Source organism: Diabrotica virgifera, chromosome 7 (assembly GCF_917563875.1).
Source record: "Diabrotica virgifera virgifera chromosome 7, PGI_DIABVI_V3a".
NCBI classification, from domain to species: Eukaryota; Metazoa; Arthropoda; class Insecta; order Coleoptera; family Chrysomelidae; genus Diabrotica; species Diabrotica virgifera.
In genome coordinates this window covers 230,045,544-230,064,807 of record NC_065449.1, presented here as the reverse complement: position 1 = coordinate 230,064,807, position 19,264 = coordinate 230,045,544, and the positions used below count along the sequence as shown (strand labels likewise).

At 33.8% G+C, this 19,264-nt stretch overlaps 1 protein-coding gene across 2 annotated transcripts in view; it reads left to right on the top strand.

Moving 5' to 3' along the window:
• The window catches only part of LOC114344168 (zinc finger protein 664-like), a 70,796-nt gene extending 51,532 nt beyond the window's left edge, over positions 1-19,264 (top strand). The window contains exon 4 of one of the 2 annotated variants that reach the window (XM_050655391.1): positions 17,107-19,264. In XM_050655391.1, the coding sequence (XP_050511348.1) occupies positions 17,107-18,647 (1,541 nt within the window). In that variant the 3' untranslated portion in view covers positions 18,648-19,264. Of the gene's footprint in view, positions 1-6,718; positions 8,339-17,106 lie in introns of those variants that run through there. The other variant, XM_050655394.1, reaches the window with a different exon arrangement.

The following is a 19,264-nucleotide window of genomic DNA, read 5'->3' as shown; positions in this document are numbered from 1 at the left end:
TGTTCTCCTTTGAAAAACTAGCTCGAATAGCTCTCGTTCCTGCTTCTGTCGTGATGCTGTGTTCTACCTTTTTCGAAACTGCTATCAGCTACCGGGACACTCTTGGCTCAAGGAGGTTCTTTTACTCTCGACCTGGCCTACCTCTCGTTCCACGCTAGATACTCCACACTCACGGAACTACACCGGCTTTCTCACTCTCCGTACACTACCGTCTACTACTCGACTTCACTTCTCGACAGCTCAAAACATTCTGATCTCCTTTTGTCATTCATTCACCTACTTTCTAAATATCCCTTCCAGATTCACAAATCAATCTTCCACCACCAACTCTCATTCGCAGTATTCCTCAAAACCAATTTTTAATCTTTCTAAATATGCTTAATGGATTTCAAAAGAAAATATTTAATTCCCATTCTAAAATTACTTTCTACTATTTACAAAATTTAATTACCTATTATCTCTTTCAACTGAGTCTTATTTAGCATAGGCTAATGATCGAAACCTTTCGCGAAAAACGATAATGAACTATCATCTATTTCACTGAGTTTTATTTAGCATAGGCTAATGATCGACCTTCCGCGAAGAACGATAATGGTACGCGTCATTCACTTTGTTTATTCTAAGCACATTGTCCCGAGTCTCGTACGCTTATTCTAATCACTTCTTAAAATTAAATATAACAATTTGTTGTATACAGGTTGTTCTAAATTTATATGCCCGTGGTTGAGAAAATTGAAAATATTTTATATTAAAGTGAATTTTGTTTATAATTATCAAATTTTAATTTTTATATCAAATAGAAATATAACAATATATATATATATATATATATAATAGAGTTTCAAAATTCAAACTGTATCAAATTTACTCTTTTGTGGCGCGTTTACTTCAAATTTAGCAAATATTATGGAAAAATCTTTTAAAATAAAACTAGAATTTTGTTTTGCATCAAAATGAAAATACATTTTCGCTCCACGTAATTTTCATATCAGATCTTTTGTAGCTGGAATATTGTATGCGCCACTCATTTTTACGGCGTTTAGCGGTTTTTTATTCTTGTATCAGGAGTTTTTCAAGTTATATACACATAAATGTATGAAGTTGAATGCAATTTTTCTCGATTACACGTCAATATAAATGGTCACCTTTGTCGCATTATCTCCCAAATGATATAGTGACCATCGAATGTATACTATATTTTTTTTTCTAGTCGAAATAGAATAAATAAAAATATTGGGATGGCCGGTAAATGAACTCAGATTACCCGTTACAGATAAAATTTAGCGTCGTAACCACTACAACTACATAAACCATTTCGGGAATAATAGTTAATTGGATTATACTTTTCTAGCTTAATAACTTCTAAACGGCTTAACCGATTTTGATCACTAAACGTGAGTTTGAAACTTATTGACAAGTAGTATCTGATGCATCTGAGTTCAAGTATGAAAACTAAAGTTGTTACAGAAATTATTGAGCTTGAACTGTTTTTCCCCATAGGAAATAGATTTGATCATACTTATGAAGCGTATAACTTAAAATTTCTAATTTTCCCGGATATGAGGTAAACAACGTTAGATTAGCCTAGAGTCCTTCTACATACGCTCAGTTATTGGCGCAATTCGTAGGTTGAAATTTTGAGTAATTGTCGAAAAACCAAAATTTTCAAAGTTTAGTTTTTCAATTTTTTGGCTATACTGAGCCGTGTGTACGTCTGAGCTTGATCGCTTAGGCAACGTTTGAAAACCTAACTCAACCCTATTGATGTGGTGTATTTGCGATTTTCCTGTCTCTCCTTGAACCTAAGATATATACGCCCAAAAAATTTGCCATTTTGTATCTACCTAGCCCTATAGCTGGCTTACGGGTAGTCAGAAGTCAAAAATTACACCGGTTCTGAATCGGCCCTCACACCCTCTTGAAACACAGAAAAAAATTCAGATCGGTGTAACTTTTCCACATACATACATACATACATACATACATACATATGTACATATCCACAAACATTTTCCCCTTTTTAAATAAAAATTGAGTTCTAATTCTGAGCTCGCTAACTTTTAAACGGTATAACCGATTTTCAAAATTAAACATGCGTTCGAAAGGTCATGATCTGTGCTATCAGAAGCCGCAAAGGCCGAACTTAAGTTTTTGAAATTTTTGGGAGTTTTGGGGACGAGAACGAAAAACAGACCCTAAATAGGAAAAGCCGTAAAATTCACAGCCTTGGACCAAAATGAAGAAGTAATATATGGATGGACGAGTCTTTTCCCAAACTTTAAGATGGGATTTGGCTCAATTTTCAATTCAGTCAGGTTTAGAAAATCGAAAATTTCGTGTATATAATATATAGTGTCGCATGTAGGGGTTGTGCGCCACTGGCGAGAACTGCCGTTCTCTGGTAATTTTCAAAATTAGATGTGCGTTGGAAAGGTAATGATCAGTACCAGCAGAAGCAGCAAAGGTCGAACTAATATTTTTGAAATTTTTGGTAGTTTTGAGAACGAGAACCTTGGTCGCAATCTCTCCCAAATGATCTAGTACTTACGACACCAGTGATAAGACAATCCGAGTTCATATCCCAGCCATCCTAATAATTATGTAATTATGGCCGGCAAATGAACTCGGATTGCCCAATCAAACTAGCATCGTAACCACTACAAGTACATAAACCATGATTGATTAATAACATTGATTTTTTCGATATAAACTAAATTTCGATAACCAATAAATCGAAAACTATTAATTTTATCAAAAAAATATAAAACATTTTTTGCTTAAAATTAATGTTTTTACCAACATTTGCGGTCAAAATATAATAAAAAATTTCCACCCTCGAGACGGGGTGGCAACCACCCCATGGTAAAAGCGTCTTTCGGAATCATACAGATTTTGATCCTTAGACTCTCCACTACTTATTCTCAAATTTTCAAGCAAATCGATCCATTCTGTAAAAATTGCGAAGTGAAAAGTTTCAGTTCCTGGACTAATTATACTTTTGAAGCTCTATAACTTCTGAACAGCTGAACTGATGTTGATCACTAAACATGAGTTTAAAACGTATTGACAAGTAGTATCTGATGCATCCAAGATCAAGTATGATAACTGAACGTATTACAGGAATTATTGAGCTTTAAAAACGGTTTTTCCCATAAGAAATAGATTTGATCATACTTATGAAGCCTATAACTAAAAAATTCGAATTTTCCCAGATATGAGATATACACCGTTAGACGCGTCCTGAGTCCTCCTACAAACGCTCAGTTATTGGCGCAATTCGTAGGTTGAAATTTTGAGTAATTGTCGAAAAACCAAAATTTTCAATGTTTAATTTTTCAGTTTTTCGGCTATGGTGAGCAGTGTGTATGTCTCAGGTTGATCGCTTAAGCATCGTTTGAAAGCTTAACTCATCCCTATTAATTTGGTGTATTTGCGGTTTTGATGTCTCTCCTTGAACCCAAGATATATACGCCCAAAAAATATGCTATTTTGTGTCTATCTAGTCCTCTAGCTGGCTTACCGGTAGTCAGAAGTCAAAAATTAGACCGGTTCTGAATCGGCCCTCACACCCTCTTGAAACACAGAAAAAAAAATTCAGATCGGTGTAACTTTTCCACACACATACATACATACATACATACATATCCACAAACATTTTCCCTTTTTTAAATAAAAATTGAGTCATACTTCTGAGCTCGATAACTTTTGAATGGTATAACCGATTTTCAAAATTAAACATGCGTTGGAAAGGTAATGATCTCTGCTATCAGAAGCCGCAAAGGTCGGGCTTAAGTTTTTGAAATTTTTGGGAGTTTTGGGGACGAGAACGAAAAACAGTCTCTAAATGGGAAGGGTCGTAAAATCCACACCCTTGGACCAAAATGGAGATGTGACATATGGATGGACGAGTCTTTTCCTATTCTTTAAGATGGGATGTGGCCCAATTTTCAATTCAGTCAGGTTTAGAAAATCGAAAATTTCGTGTATATATAGTGTCGCTTGTAGGGGTGTTGTGCGCCACTGGTGAGAACTGCCGTTCTCTGTGGATATATATATATATATATATATATATATATATATATATATATATATATATATATGTTTAAAAACATGAGATGTAGATCCTTGAAACACACTCAGTGATCAAAAGATCCAAGGTTAATGGTTTGACGACCACTCGTACGAAATCAAACAGATGAAATAGAGAATGTGGAAAAATCCCCTTACGAACAATTCACACATCCACCATTTCGGGTTGGGAAAAATTTTTTGAATAGAATCAAAGATCCAAACACCAGTTCTTAGAAATGTGTTTCGCCCTCTTCAACCTCTCTGGGCTTATCAATAAAGATGAGAGGTTGAATATCTTTAGACACATTCCAATCAAAAAACAACATTCGAGACCTAGACATAGAAGGTGCGTAAATTGCATTGTGGGACTTGCCGTAGATTTACGCACCTTCTATGTCTAGGTCTCGAATGTTGTTTTTTGATTGGAATGTGTCTAAAGATATTCAACCTCTCATCTTTATTGATAAGCCCAGAGAGGTTGAAGAGGGCGAAACACATTTCTAAGAACTGGTGTTTGGATCTTTGATTCTATTCAAAAAATTTTTCCCAACCCGAAATGGTGGATGTGTGAATTGTTCGTAAGGGGATTTTTCCACATTCTCTATTTCATCTGTTTGATTTCGTACGAGTGGTCGTCAAACCATTAACCTTGGATCTTTTGATCACTGAGTGTGTTTCAAGGATCTACATCTCATGTTTTTAAACATATATTTTACTTACTTTAAGTAATTAGGGAATTAAAACTTGAGACTGTCATTGTCGGACTTGCCGTAGATTTACGCACCTTCTATGTCTAGGTCTCGAATGTTGTTTTTTGATTGGAATGTGTCTAAAGATATTCAACCTCTCATCTTTATTGATAAGCCCAGAGAGGTTGAAGAGGGCGAAACACATTTCTAAGAACTGGTGTTTGGATCTTTGATTCTATTCAAAAAATTTTTCCCAACCCGAAATGGTGGATGTGTGAATTGTTCGTAAGGGGATTTTTCCACATTCTCTATTTCATCTGTTTGATTTCGTACGAGTGGTCGTCAAACCATTAACCTTGGATCTTTTGATCACTGAGTGTGTTTCAAGGATCTACATCTCATGTTTTTAAACATATATTTTACTTACTTTAAGTAATTAGGGAATTAAAACTTGAGACTGTCATTGTCGGACTTGCCGTAGATTTACGCACCTTCTATGTCTAGGTCTCGAATGTTGTTTTTTGATTGGAATGTGTCTAAAGATATTCAACCTCTCATCTTTATTGATAAGCCCAGAGAGGTTGAAGAGGGCGAAACACATTTCTAAGAACTGGTGTTTGGATCTTTGATTCTATTCAAAAAATTTTTCCCAACCCGAAATGGTGGATGTGTGAATTGTTCGTAAGGGGATTTTTCCACATTCTCTATTTCATCTGTTTGATTTCGTACGAGTGGTCGTCAAACCATTAACCTTGGATCTTTTGATCACTGAGTGTGTTTCAAGGATCTACATCTCATGTTTTTAAACATATATTTTACTTACTTTAAGTAATTAGGGAATTAAAACTTGAGACTGTCATTGTCGGACTTGCCGTAGATTTACGCACCTTCTATGTCTAGGTCTCGAATGTTGTTTTTTGATTGGAATGTGTCTAAAGATATTCAACCTCTCATCTTTATTGATAAGCCCAGAGAGGTTGAAGAGGGCGAAACACATTTCTAAGAACTGGTGTTTGGATCTTTGATTCTATTCAAAAAATTTTTCCCAACCCGAAATGGTGGATGTGTGAATTGTTCGTAAGGGGATTTTTCCACATTCTCTATTTCATCTGTTTTATATATATATATATATATATATATATATATATATATATATATATATATATAATTAAACGATTATATGAATTAAACGAAAAGATTTCTCTGGTATACAGAAGAAATCTTTTCCGTAGCGGACGCGAAAATGTAAATTTCAAAGTCTTCATAAAAGACGATCGTCTTTTATAAAGTTAAAGTTAATGTAATAACACTAATTTTAGAAATAAAACTATTTTTATTAAATTTATTATTCTACATAGTATGTGAGTTAAATTAAATTTTATCCATAAAATACCATTTTAAACAAAAATTAGTAAAAAAGATAAACAAGATAATTCGGATGTAATTCCCTAAATTATTTTGTGCTTGCTATCGTCCCAGTCTCCTAATCTGGTAAATTTCATCCGAATTATCTTGCAAGGGATAGCAAGGTAAGTTGTAAACAGCAGCACAGTACCTTAACCTCCCACACAATCCCATCAGTCAAATATCCAAACAACCTTATCACCAATCAAATTAACTAAATCTAATCTCCTTTTGGACATCACCCACTTTTGGGCGTGGTTTCCCCACTTTTAGATTTGAATAAGGTAATTCGGACGGAACAAAAATACCTGAAATATGATGAAGATGGTGTCACCGCCTTATGGCGAACGAAAACTCATGATGCACCCGTGTGCATCACCGTACTGACCGGACAGTCAAGCATGATGCACACGGGTGTATCACCGTACCGAAGGGGTTAATAGCGTTTTAGTGTTATCCATTATATTCATTGTTCTTAAATTTTATTACTTTTTGTTTAATCCTGTAGTTTCTGCGTAAAAAAAATTTATAGTTATTATTAATTTTTATTTTAGGATTTTCTCAGAACGGAATGGAAATCATGAAAACTGAACTTGAAAGCTCTACAGAACAACAAATAAATGCAAACACTGAAGAAGCAACATCAAAAAATTCTATTTGTGAATGTAAAATTTGTTTTAAGCAATTTAAAGAGGCACGTTCTTTGAAACGACATATAAAAACGCATAGTGGAGAAAAGCCTTACAAGTGTGAAATTTGTTTTAAGCAGTTTAGTCATGCACATAGTTTGAAAAGTCATTTGATAGTTCACACTGGAGAAAAACCTTACAAGTGTGAAATTTGCTGTAGGCGGTTTAACAAAGCAAATGATTTGAAAAGACATTTGAGACTGCACACTGGAGAAAAGCCTTACAAGTGTGAAATTTGTTTTAAGCAGTTTAGTCATGCACATAATTTGAAAGGTCATATGAGAGTGCACACAGGAGAAAAGCCCTATGAATGTGAAATTTGTTGTAAGCAGTTTAGGGCATCAGGTCATTTGAAAAGACATTTGCGAGTGCACACTGGAGAAAAGCCTTACAAGTGCGAACTTTGTTTCAAGCAATTTTCTCAGAAACATCATTTAAATGATCATTTAAAATTGCACACTGGAGAAACCCCTTCATCATCATCATAAGTCACTCGACAATCCGTTGTGGATCTTGACCTTCGTGATCGTCCTCTACTTGTGCCCTCTGATTTTGAAAATGTTAATCTCTTCGTGTATTCGTGATCTGACATTCTAGCAATGTGTCCAGTCCCTGCACTTTAACGAATTTCACAATATCTGGACCGGTGTGTAACTGATATAGTTCAAAGTTGTCTCTTCGACGCCATAGCCCATTTTCATTTACGGCCCCAAAAATCTTTCCAATAATTTTTCTATCAAAAATATGTACCAAGAAGTCTTTCATCATTTTGAGATAAGGTCCACGTTTCAACCCCGTATATCAAAACCGGTCTTATTAAGGTCTTATATTTATATTGAGCTTTACTGCACGTTTTTTATTGTTTAAATGTTTCTGTAGATCGTGAACAGCTGTGTTTGCTATTGCTGTGCGTCTTTTTATTTCATCGCTTGTCGTGCTTGTTGCGATCCAAGATATGTGAATTCTTTGACTTAGTCAAAGGTATGGTTGTTGATTTGAATTCTCTGTTGGATATTTCGGGCCAACATATATTTCGCACGCTTAGTAATATAGAGGCACAATTCAAAAAAGTAAATTTTTGGGAAATCTCGTTTAAAGATTCTGGTTTCCAACATGACAGCTATATATAATAAAATTGAACAGAACATCAGCAAAGAGGAAATGAAAGCTTTAAAAATTTTAAAAAATGATGACTCCATAATAATCCTACCAGCGGATAAAGGAAATGCAACTGTAATAATGGATAAAGTACAATATGAGGACAAAATTACAGATCTAATTACAAATGGACCTTATACCAAATTAACGAAGGATCCAACGAAGACACTGGAAAACAAAATCTATAGAACTTTATTCAAATTTAAAAATGACCTAACGTACTATCAAAGAAAATTAATGACACCTCATTACAGTAAGACACCACATTTTTATGGAGTTCCGAAAATTCACAAAGCAAATATTCCACTTAGACCTATTTGTAGTACCATCAATTCTCCTTGTAGTGAACTATCAAAATTTTTATTAAATATTATAAAACCATTTGCAAATAATAATGACACATTTATAAAAAATACACAACATTTTTTAAACAAATTATCAAATATTGAATTTAATCCAAATAATATTTTAGTAAGTTTTGACATAAACAGTTTATTTACAAATGTGCCATTAGATAAAACTTTAAACTTAATCAAAACGAAATTAGAAAATGATAATACATTAACAACTAGGACAAGACTAAATGTATCAGCTATAATGGAGTTATTGACATTATGTACTAATAATACCTATTTTCAACTAAATAATGAATTCTATAAACAAAATTTTGGTCTCGCAATGGGCTCTTCTTTATCTCCATTATTGGCTAATATATTTATGGAGGATTTCGAAACTAATATCATTTCTAAACAAAATTTAAAACCCACAGTATGGTGGAGATATGTAGATGATGTGTTTTCCATATGGCCTCATAGATCGGAATTGTTGGATACGTTCCTGAATATTATAAACGATCAAGAAGAGACAATAAAGTTTACAATGGAAAAGGAATACAATAACACTCCACCTTTCCTCGATGTTTTGGTCTCAAAGAAGGATACTGGATATGAGACTCAAGTGTATAGAAAACCAACACACACCAACAGATATCTCAATTACAAATCAAATCATAACATCAACGTTAAAAAGGGAATCATTAAATCCTTATATGATAGAGCCAAAATTACTTGTTCTAACGAAAATTCATTTTTAGAAGAAAAACAATTGTTAACATCTGTTTTATTAAAAAATGATTATCCCATATCGTTTATAAATAAGGAATTGTCAAGATTGGATCGAATGGAACAGAACAACTTATAACGGGATCCTACAACATTCACAAGAAATAATACGAGGAAAATATCAACACCATATATAAAAGGACTATCCGAGAAACTTAAAACAATAGGAAATAAATTCAACATATCAACAACATTCAAAACAACAAACACTTTGAGATCTATTCTATCTAAAACTAAATCTAACAGTGAACAAGAAAGAACAAAGAATTGTATTTATAAAATACCTTGTGAATGCGAACAATTTTATATAGGTGAAACATCAAGACCAATAGACGTTAGAGTAAATGAACATCAGTCTTATATAAAAAATAGAGAATTTGATAGATCTCAAATATGTCAACACGCATGGGATAATGAACATAGAGTTCAGTGGAGAGATTCAAGTATAGTCCTAAAAGAAGCAGATAGTAAAAAGAGAAAAATCAAAGAAGCGGCTCTAATTACGCTAAATGAAACCAATTGTGTCGCAAATTCCTCGGTAGAATGCAGTAGGATGTGGTTACCCATATTAAAGGAGGAAGTCAATAGAAAGAAAATACCACAATTAGTAAATCAGTAACATCGAGTTAGTACATATTTAGTATTTTAGTATTATTTAAAATTTAAAATATCAAGTCAGAATTTGGTATTAGTTTTGAGAGTAAACTAAATGTAAACCCAAATACTTACGATGTCGGGATAGTATCACGAGGTTTTTCCTGGTTTTCCCTCGTGATTTACTATGGAATCTCTAACGCGAGAATTTCAGTGCCACCGTTGCATTTGGTTGTCTTTTTAAAGACAGATCACATGCTATGATTTTTTGTGGCGGATATTCTTGAGTTGGGATTGATTTCATGTAATCGAATGAACTATCTTTTAGTAAAGTCGTCCCAGGAACGCAACTCATCAATATTGGCAATATCATTTTAAAGTCGTCTACTTTAAAATGTATAATACGTGTCTGAATTGCCGATATAAATGGGTCAGATTAAATAAATTATTAGAAGAATTTTTTACTAAGCAACATTTTTATTTATTTAGTATTATTTTGTATTTTGACAACGACACCCGACTTGGGCGTCAAAACGTTAATAAAATCATTTTTAGGTAAAATTGTGGCTTATTTCCCATTTGAATATACTTGACAGCTATTTTTTCAAATAACATGCTTATTATTTAAGTGATAAATGTTAAATTTGGCAAATTTGTTATTTGATAATTGCACTATAAATAGCAAGGAGAAAAAAAAATAATATAAATAAATTCCATTAATTACATGTAGTGGAAGAAAATACTTTCAAGTTGGTACCATTACTACAAAAAAAAAACATAACAGAAATACGGAACTGTTTAAGTTTGATCCCTTATATTATTAATGCCCTGTCGCTGTTTATGCAAAATAGCGATCGATTATGAATCAGACCCCTTTATTTATTATATTTTGCATAATATAACCGCTCAACTAATAACTGTGCTATATAATACAAAATGTTAAAACACAAACTCACCAGGATTTTCGTCATAGAAAGACATGTTACTGACTGCTACCTTGTAACCGTAAAACCGAGAGGTGAGCGGGGAGAGTGAGAGAGAGAGGCACAAATATAGTTACCAGACCATTAATGTTCTTTTTCTCTCTATCAACGCTAATCGGTAGAGAATTCAATTTTGTGCCCTTATCATTTAAAATCACAATTAACACAAATTTTGAGTTGATCCCTTATATTACTGAGGGTGCGATTTGGTTTTTTCCTCGTTTACCACAAGTCCTAATTCACTTGCTGCGTCCGCAAGCCTTTAAAACATTGCACCATTTCTCTCATACTTCTGTCCACTATAACTATATCGTCAGCGAATGCGAGAATTTGCGTCGATCTATTAAAAATAGTTCTATTCATTCTAATATTTAATTTTCTGATTGCCTTTTCCAAGGCAATATTAAAGAAGAGACACCCCAGCGCGTCCCCCCGTCTTAGACCCTTATTAATCTCAAAGAACGTAGAGTTTTCTCCTTCAATTCTAACGCACGAGCTTACGTTTTGCATGGTTAGTTGGGTCAACTTAACTAACTTAGGTGACATCCCAAAGTCTATCGTTGCAGTATATAATGCAGTTCATTTAACATTGTCATAGGTTGCTTTGAAGTTGACGAAGAGATAGTGCGTATGTGGATCTATGTTCTATTCTAGTGACTTTTCTAGAATCTGCGTATGTGCTTGAATGACCCCTTATAAGTGTGAAATTTGTTTTAAACAGTTTACTCGAGCAGACGTTTTGAAAAGTCATTTGTGAGTGCACCCGAGCGCCAAGTCCAAGGAGCGCAAGCCGAACACTTGCTATGTATTCGGCTTCTTGTCCTTACAAAAACTACAAATAACGAAAATATACAAGTGCACTATTTTTTACAAAAGCATTAATAACCTACGATATGAAAATTAAATATGATACCCATTTAGATTAGGAGCAAACTTCCGATTCTGCTGACAAAAGTATAATGGTCGTTTGCGGAGCTATGTATATAAAAGCGACGTTATGTATATAAAATCGGTATTTTTTAAAGGTGGCGGTTGAATTGTTTATGATGGCCGAAGTTATTCTAGGTTTTTACCGATTACTAATACTACCGGACAAGGATTAGCAACTTACTTGTTAGAATTTTTGAAATTATTGAATATTGATTTAGAATTTAGATGATTTACGAGGCCAAGGGTATGATAATGGAGGAAATATGAGAGGACAAATATTGGCATTCAAAAAAAATTTTGGACGTGCATTTTATATTCCTGCAACCGCACTGACACTCAGTATCAATTGCTAAAGAACTAGATTGCGAAACTCAATTTTCTGAAATTGTTCGTCCACGTCCCCGAAAAAGACATTTCAATTGCGATGCAGACGAGCCTGTTTTAGACCTAAAACAAAATTTTAAGGATAACTTCTATTATTATTTATTGGACATTGCCTTTGCAAAATTAAGTGAAAGATTTGAAATGTTGGGCGAACATAGCATTTATAATTTTCCTTTCCTGGAAATTATATTGAGATGGAGAAACTCCGAAGAAAACTTAAAAATCACAATGTTTAAATTTACAAAAAAAAAACTAGCGTATGGAAATAGATCTGATATAGATGGTGAAGGTCTATTCTACGAGTTACAAAATATTTTTGAAGGTATACTTCTTTACGATCGAGAGTGAAATTTTATAATGCCGGGCGCATGCGCACACAGACAGTATGTAGTTCGTTGCTAATATGTATGTATTAGCTCTGTCAGGGCAAATAAGTCATTAAAAGGATATATTAGTGTTTTTAGTAAATGTATTATTTATTATAATTTTTATGTCTCTGGATTTGTCTTCCTCGGGAATAAGATATTTTATAATAATAGTAAGTATATATAAAGTATTTTTGTATACTTCACTTTTGGTCTATTAAATTTGTCAGTATGTATGAGAAATATTGTAACCTGTCAAAGCAAAGTGGACATAGCGCAATAGTAGAGCGTGTGACCGGAGATCGAGAGGTCCCGGGTTCAAATCCCGGACGATTCATATTCTTTTTTTATTTTTGGTATCGTTTTAATAAAAATTTTTTAAAAAGTTGTAGGTAAGAAAGTTAGTTTAATATTTAAATAAAATACAAATAACCTGTTAAGTATATTAATTTCGTTATTTAACACTTCCAGTAATGGTAGCTGAATGAGAAAGGATTTTTTGTAAATTTAAATTGATCAAAACTTATGTGCGCTCAACAATGGGCCAAGACAGATTAACAAACCTGGCTTTAATAAGTATAGCAAAGCAAGTAAAAATAAATATCGCCGAAGTAATAAAAACTTTTGCCAACTTAAAAGCTAGAAAAGTTAACTTTGATAATATTATAGTGTTATAAAACTATATTATAGTGTTATAAAATTGATCCTTTTTGAAAACTGAAACCATGTTTTTTATGTATAAATAAAGAAAGTAACGATAATTAGTTTTAATTTTAGGGTACCTATAACTTGTTATAACTATAACCTTTATAATCTTCTGACAAAGGGGGAGGGGGCAAAGATGAGTCTTGCTCCCAGGCGCCGTGTATGACAGTATGCTTAAGCTGGCCCTGGTCTTACAAGTGTGAAATTTGTTTTAAACAGTTTACCTGACCAGGTTATTTGAAAAGTCATATAAACTTTAAGGGGGGTGTATGGTTTGAAATATTTAATTTTTTGTTATTATTTCAAATAAAAGTGCATACTTTCAAGAATACTCTCTGAAAATTTCAGATTGATCGGAGTAAAATTACCAGAGGTACAGGCAGCGTGTTGAATATCCCTACCTTCGACTCGCTTTGCCGCGGCTTCACGCCAGCACGCTTGAGCGTAGTGAGAAACGTTAAACAACTGTTCGCCTTCTCTTTTGTAGATAACTACGCGATTCAAAAAACATATTCCAATGTGCATCACTTTACGATTTGGCAGACGAATAAGAAGATGAAGATGCAGTTATAATAATAATATCGTATGGCATTATTGCCGGGGAGATCCTTTCGGACAGTTCCGGCGCCATTTACATCTTTAACCTTGTTTTAAGTAACTAGTGCCGATGTACACTAGCCCATGGGGACCGACGGCTTAACGTCATTACATGGTGAGGCGGCTCGTGTCACTATTGGAAATGAAAATGGTTTGTCTTTGGCAGGGCTCGAACCCACGTGCACTGGCGTATGAGGCCAGCGATTATGCCGTTACTCCACGGTAGGGCTTCCAATCCCGCAGTCTGAGTTCAATCTCGGTATTTGCGGGACTACGAATTTTCAATCCCGCGGGATCTCGGTATTTGCGGGATCCCGCATATTGAAAATAGTCATATTTATATAAGGCAAATAAAACAATAAATTAATCAACTAACTCCACATTTATTTAAGTACATATTACTATTAGTATGAGATCAAAACTGTTTTTTCTTCACAAAAAACAGTAAAAATACTGAAAAAACAAAAAATCTATCTTCTTCAAAAATACACCAACAAAATTTTAAAAATCAACCAAAAAAACCCATTTTTAACTGAAAATTAATATAGTTTATTAATTTAGTTGCTATATTAGTTAGCTATAAGTTACTATTATTAGCTAAAGCTTTCAATTGAAAATGTTTGCAAAGGAAACACAACATATTGGATGGTATGAATAAAAAAGGAGTATAAACTCCGAGTACGTTCTCATGAGTATGAGCATAAAGTGTAAGTTTATACTACATTTCATATGAATAAAAATATGTTGATGTGATGAGTTTCTACTCAACGTACATAAGAGTAGATACTACCGCGTGGAGTATGTACTCCAAAATTTGGAGTATAAACTACATTCTCATTTTTATTCATACGAGCCAATATCTAAATCTAAACTGTCATCTGCCAAACTCCTGCATATTTTAGACACAATATAGCCAGCAGCAGAAATTCTTTTTAGGCTTTATATGTATGTAAATGTAAGATATTTTCCCATTGACTCTCCAGATTCATAGAGTCATTTCTATTTTTAATAATGGACTCAAGTGTATTACCTCGAGATGGCGTCGGGCAAAGTAATTACATTACATGCTGACGATATATAGGAAATTCTAACTCCTGTTGCAATGTAAGATCAAGATCGGACCCCATGATGGAACCTCTACATTGTTTCTCACGTGTTTCTTACTTGATCAGCCTCTTCGTCATCATTGCTCTCAGATGAATTTAAAAATCTGAAGTTCATTCCCATTACAAAATCATTAATTTATTTTTGAATAAACTTTTCGGTGGGAGATGAAAAGTTTCATTGTCACACGACGCTTGGTAACTACGAGGCTTGAGATAAATTAGTAGTGCAGTCACATTTCTACGTCGTTGTAAAATACGGCGCAAAGACAGTTTTTTGATCATTTTGAGCGTAGCTACAGCAGTAATGTACGCTTTTTTCAGTCCCGCTAATACCGCGGATCCCGCATCACGCGGGATTGGAAAATGACGCGGGATCCCGCAATACCGAGATCTCGGTATTGCGGGATTGGAAGCCCTACTCCACGGCCGCTCGATGCAGTTGTCAAAACTTTATACGCATTTTTTTCAAAACTGCCTTTTCAAATGCGGTGGACATTGTAACTGAAAAACTACTTGACCGATCTACCTGAAATTTTGCATAGATTTTCTTTAGATATTCCACGAGGTAACAACGTCGCGATATTTTTCGTTTTGTGCTTATTTTTTGTTCAACAATAATAAATAATCTGTTGATTTTCACAAAAGTTTTACCAAAAATTTCGTATTTTTGACTTCTGAGTGATACCAAAAATCATTAAAAATAAAAAAAAACTCGACGTTGTTACCTCGTGAAACTCATAAATTAATTAAATCTTTTTGAATTTTTTGTTTCGTATGATCCAGTGACGAGTTCTGATGTCCACCGCAAAATCCATTTTTTTAGCTGCCTGTCAAAATTTGTCACCATTGGTTAAAAATAAAATAATTCTACCATAGCTTCGAAAAAATTCACAAAAATGTGCTTGATATATTGATTTCAAACCATACGTGGGGGGGGGGGGTAATGCAACAAGATTCGTTTTTTTGTTATCCATAATGGATATTTTTAAAATCTACACGAGCTTTTTTTACAATTTAGAAAATTTGATCAAATCTAAGTCAGAAGATAAACACAAAAATGATTTATTTTCAAAAATCTAGCAAAGAAGGTAATTATCTACCCTTAAATTGCTCAATGTAACAAAAAGTTTAAATTTTTTTTAAAGGATGTCTCAAACATAATTGTAATATTAGGTATATATATTCTATGCCAAAAACGGCTCTTTTCTACCACACCTCTTATTTCTATGACATAATAACAATAACTGTATAAGGAATGGGATGTCAGGCTCAACGCGCCAGCTGGAAAGAAAGATAACTACGTTCAAGACACATAGTCGTTGGGAAGGATAGGGATTCGTGGATTTCGGAATCGGTTCTGCGCACCTATTCGGATAGTTAGTTATCCTCCGTTCAGCACAAAGAGAATGAACTAATGGAGTTGTGTTCGACGTTCGATCTTTTATACTGTCAGAGGCGGTATAAGAACATGTTTGGTTTAACCCCTTAACGTGCACACTCGAGTTAACTCAAGTGCGCTAAACTGTCCAAACTGTTCACACTCGAGATAATTCGAGCGGCGTTATACTTTATATTACTATAATTTTTCACACTTGAATGCAATCAAGAATTGAAAATAATAATGTGAAAGCAAAAAAACAATCGTTTTATTGATATTAATCATTTACATGGGATTGTAAGCTATAACACACACTTATTCAAGTATAAAATATAATTCTTTTTCTACTTATTACTTACAACTTATCTCTTCCTCGTGAGTTGCTTTCTGACAAATTTGCGTATTCTGATTCGCTCATTTTTCAATATAAATATATTACGCTCCTGCGCAGTAAACAAAATACGGTCCAACAAAAAAATGATCGTTCATCGCATCGTTCTTCCCAATATTCTAACAAAAATTGTAATCGTCCAGTGACAGTTTCGTGACGATTATTTAAGTAATCGGATAAGTGCAAGTACTAGTCGGGCTGACCTGCGCACTAGGATCGCTTTTTTCCTTAAAAATAAATTGATTTTTTTGCTGGTTTTTTCAAAAAAATTGTGCATTAAGGGGTTAATACAAGGGCGTACTCTAAGACGATAAAAGTAAATTATCGTCACATTATATTAGCAATATATGGCAATATCCCTTTCCCCCCTTTAATTAGCGTAATAATTCTTGATATATCTATATTTCTGATTCTAGTCATTGGATAAAAAAAATCATATCGTTAATTTATTATAATATTCATGCTTCTTAAATTTTATTACATTTTGTATAATCCTGTAATTTTTGCATAAAAAAATTTATAGTTATTATTTATATTTTAGGATTTTCTCAGAACGGAATGGAAATCGTGAAAACTGAACTTACATGCACTACAGAACAACAAATAAGTGCAAACACTGAAGAAACAACATCAAGAAATTCTATTTGTGAATGTAAAATTTGTTTTAAGCAATTTAGTCAGGCAGGTTCTTTGAAACAACATATAAAAACGCACAATGCAGAAAAGCGTTACAAGTGTGAAATTTGTTTAAAGCAGTTTTCTCAAAAACAAAATTTAAAGATTCATTTAAGATTGCACACTGGGGAAACGCCCTATAAGTGTGAAATTTGTTTTAAACAATTCACTCGAGCAGATGTTTTGAAAAGTCATTTGAGAGTGCACACTGGGGAAACGCCTTATAAGTGCAAAATTTGTTTGAAACAGTTTAGTGAAGCAGTTACTTTGAAACGGCACATAAGATTGCACACTGGAGAAAACCTTTATAAGTGTGAAATTTGTTTTAAGCAGTTTACTCAAACGAGTCATTTGAACAGACATATACAAGTTCACACTGGAGAAAAGCCTCATAAGTGTGAAATTTGTTCTAAGCAGTTTTCTGAGAAACATCTTTTAAAGGATCATTTAAGATTGCACACTGAAGAAACACCTTATAAGTGTGAAACTTGTTTTAAACAATTTAGCGATTCACGTACTTTGAAATATCATTTGAGACGACACACTGGTGAAAAACCTTATAAGTGTGAAATTTGTTTTAAACAATTTATCAAAAATGAACATTTAAAAATGCATTTAAGATTTCACACTGGAGAAAAGCCTTACAAGTGTGAAATGTGTTTTAAACAATTTAAACAAAGAAGTCATTTGAAAAACCATACGAAACTTCACACTGGAGTAGTGGATACGCCTTATAAGTGTGAAATTTGTTTTAAGCAGTTTACTCAATCAAATAATTTAAGCAGGCATATAAAAGTTCACACTGGAGAAAAGCCTTACAAGTGTGAAATTTGTTTTAAGCGGGTTGTTACAAAAGGTCAATTAAAATGTCATTTGAGAGTGCACACTGGAGAAAAACCTCACAAGTGTGAAATTTGTTTTAAGCAGTTTAGTCATGCACATAGTTTGCAAGGTCATTTGAGAGTGCATACTGGAGAAAAACCTTATAAGTGTGAAATCTGTTTAAAACAGTTTACTCAGAAACATCATTTAAACGATCATTTACGATTGCACACTGGAGAAACGCCTTATAAGTGTGAAGTTTGCTTTAAACAGTACACTTGTAAAAATTCTTTGAATGTACATACAAGATTTCACACTAAAGAAAAGCCTTACAAGTGTGAAATTTGTTGTAAGCAGTTTAAACAAGCACGTAGTTTAAAAGCACATTTGAGAGTACACACTGGAGAAGAACTTCACAAGTGTGAAATTTGTTTAAAGCAATTTGTTGGAGCACACGAGTTGAAACGTCATTTGAGAGTGCATACTGGAGAAAAGCCTTATAAGTGTGGAATTTGTTTTAAACAGTTTAGTCATGCACATAATTTGAAAAGTCATTTGAGAGTGCACACTGGAGAAAAACTTTAGTGTGGAATTTGTTTTAAACTGTTTAGTCAAGCAAGTAGTTTGAACAGACATAAAAGTTAACACTGGAGACAAGCAGTGGCGGCCGGTGAGTTAGTGCCATAGGACCATGGCACGAGTACCTTATTGAAGTTATACTTCTTTAGGCGCGATTGGGGGTGAATGTAAATGCAAAGAATATAATGCTTCTAGAAGAAGCTTTTATATGAAACAGATGGTCACGTTTATAAGCAGGCTTGTTGACGAGGGATGTTGCGGCCGCAGTGCGGCCGGTAATGAAATCGGTTAAGCTGTCGTAGTCGTTGTCAGGTCTATGCACCTCCATGGCATCTACTCAGTTGGAACGCAAAATCCTATGCTAAAACGGTACTGTGCCGTACGTTTCTATTCGTATATTCGTTGGTAAATATGCGAGAATTGATTAAAATTGTTGGTGCCACGCGCAGATACATTACACGTTAGCTCCGATTGGGTATTCCAATGACATGTCAAAAATTATCCAATATGGCGGCTGCGGTTAAAGAATGTGTTGTAATTTTTATTATTATGGTTATAGTTGTTAAGTTATGTTTTAAAAGTTGCGAGAACAGAGACAAAAGTGAGTTTATATTACTTATTAA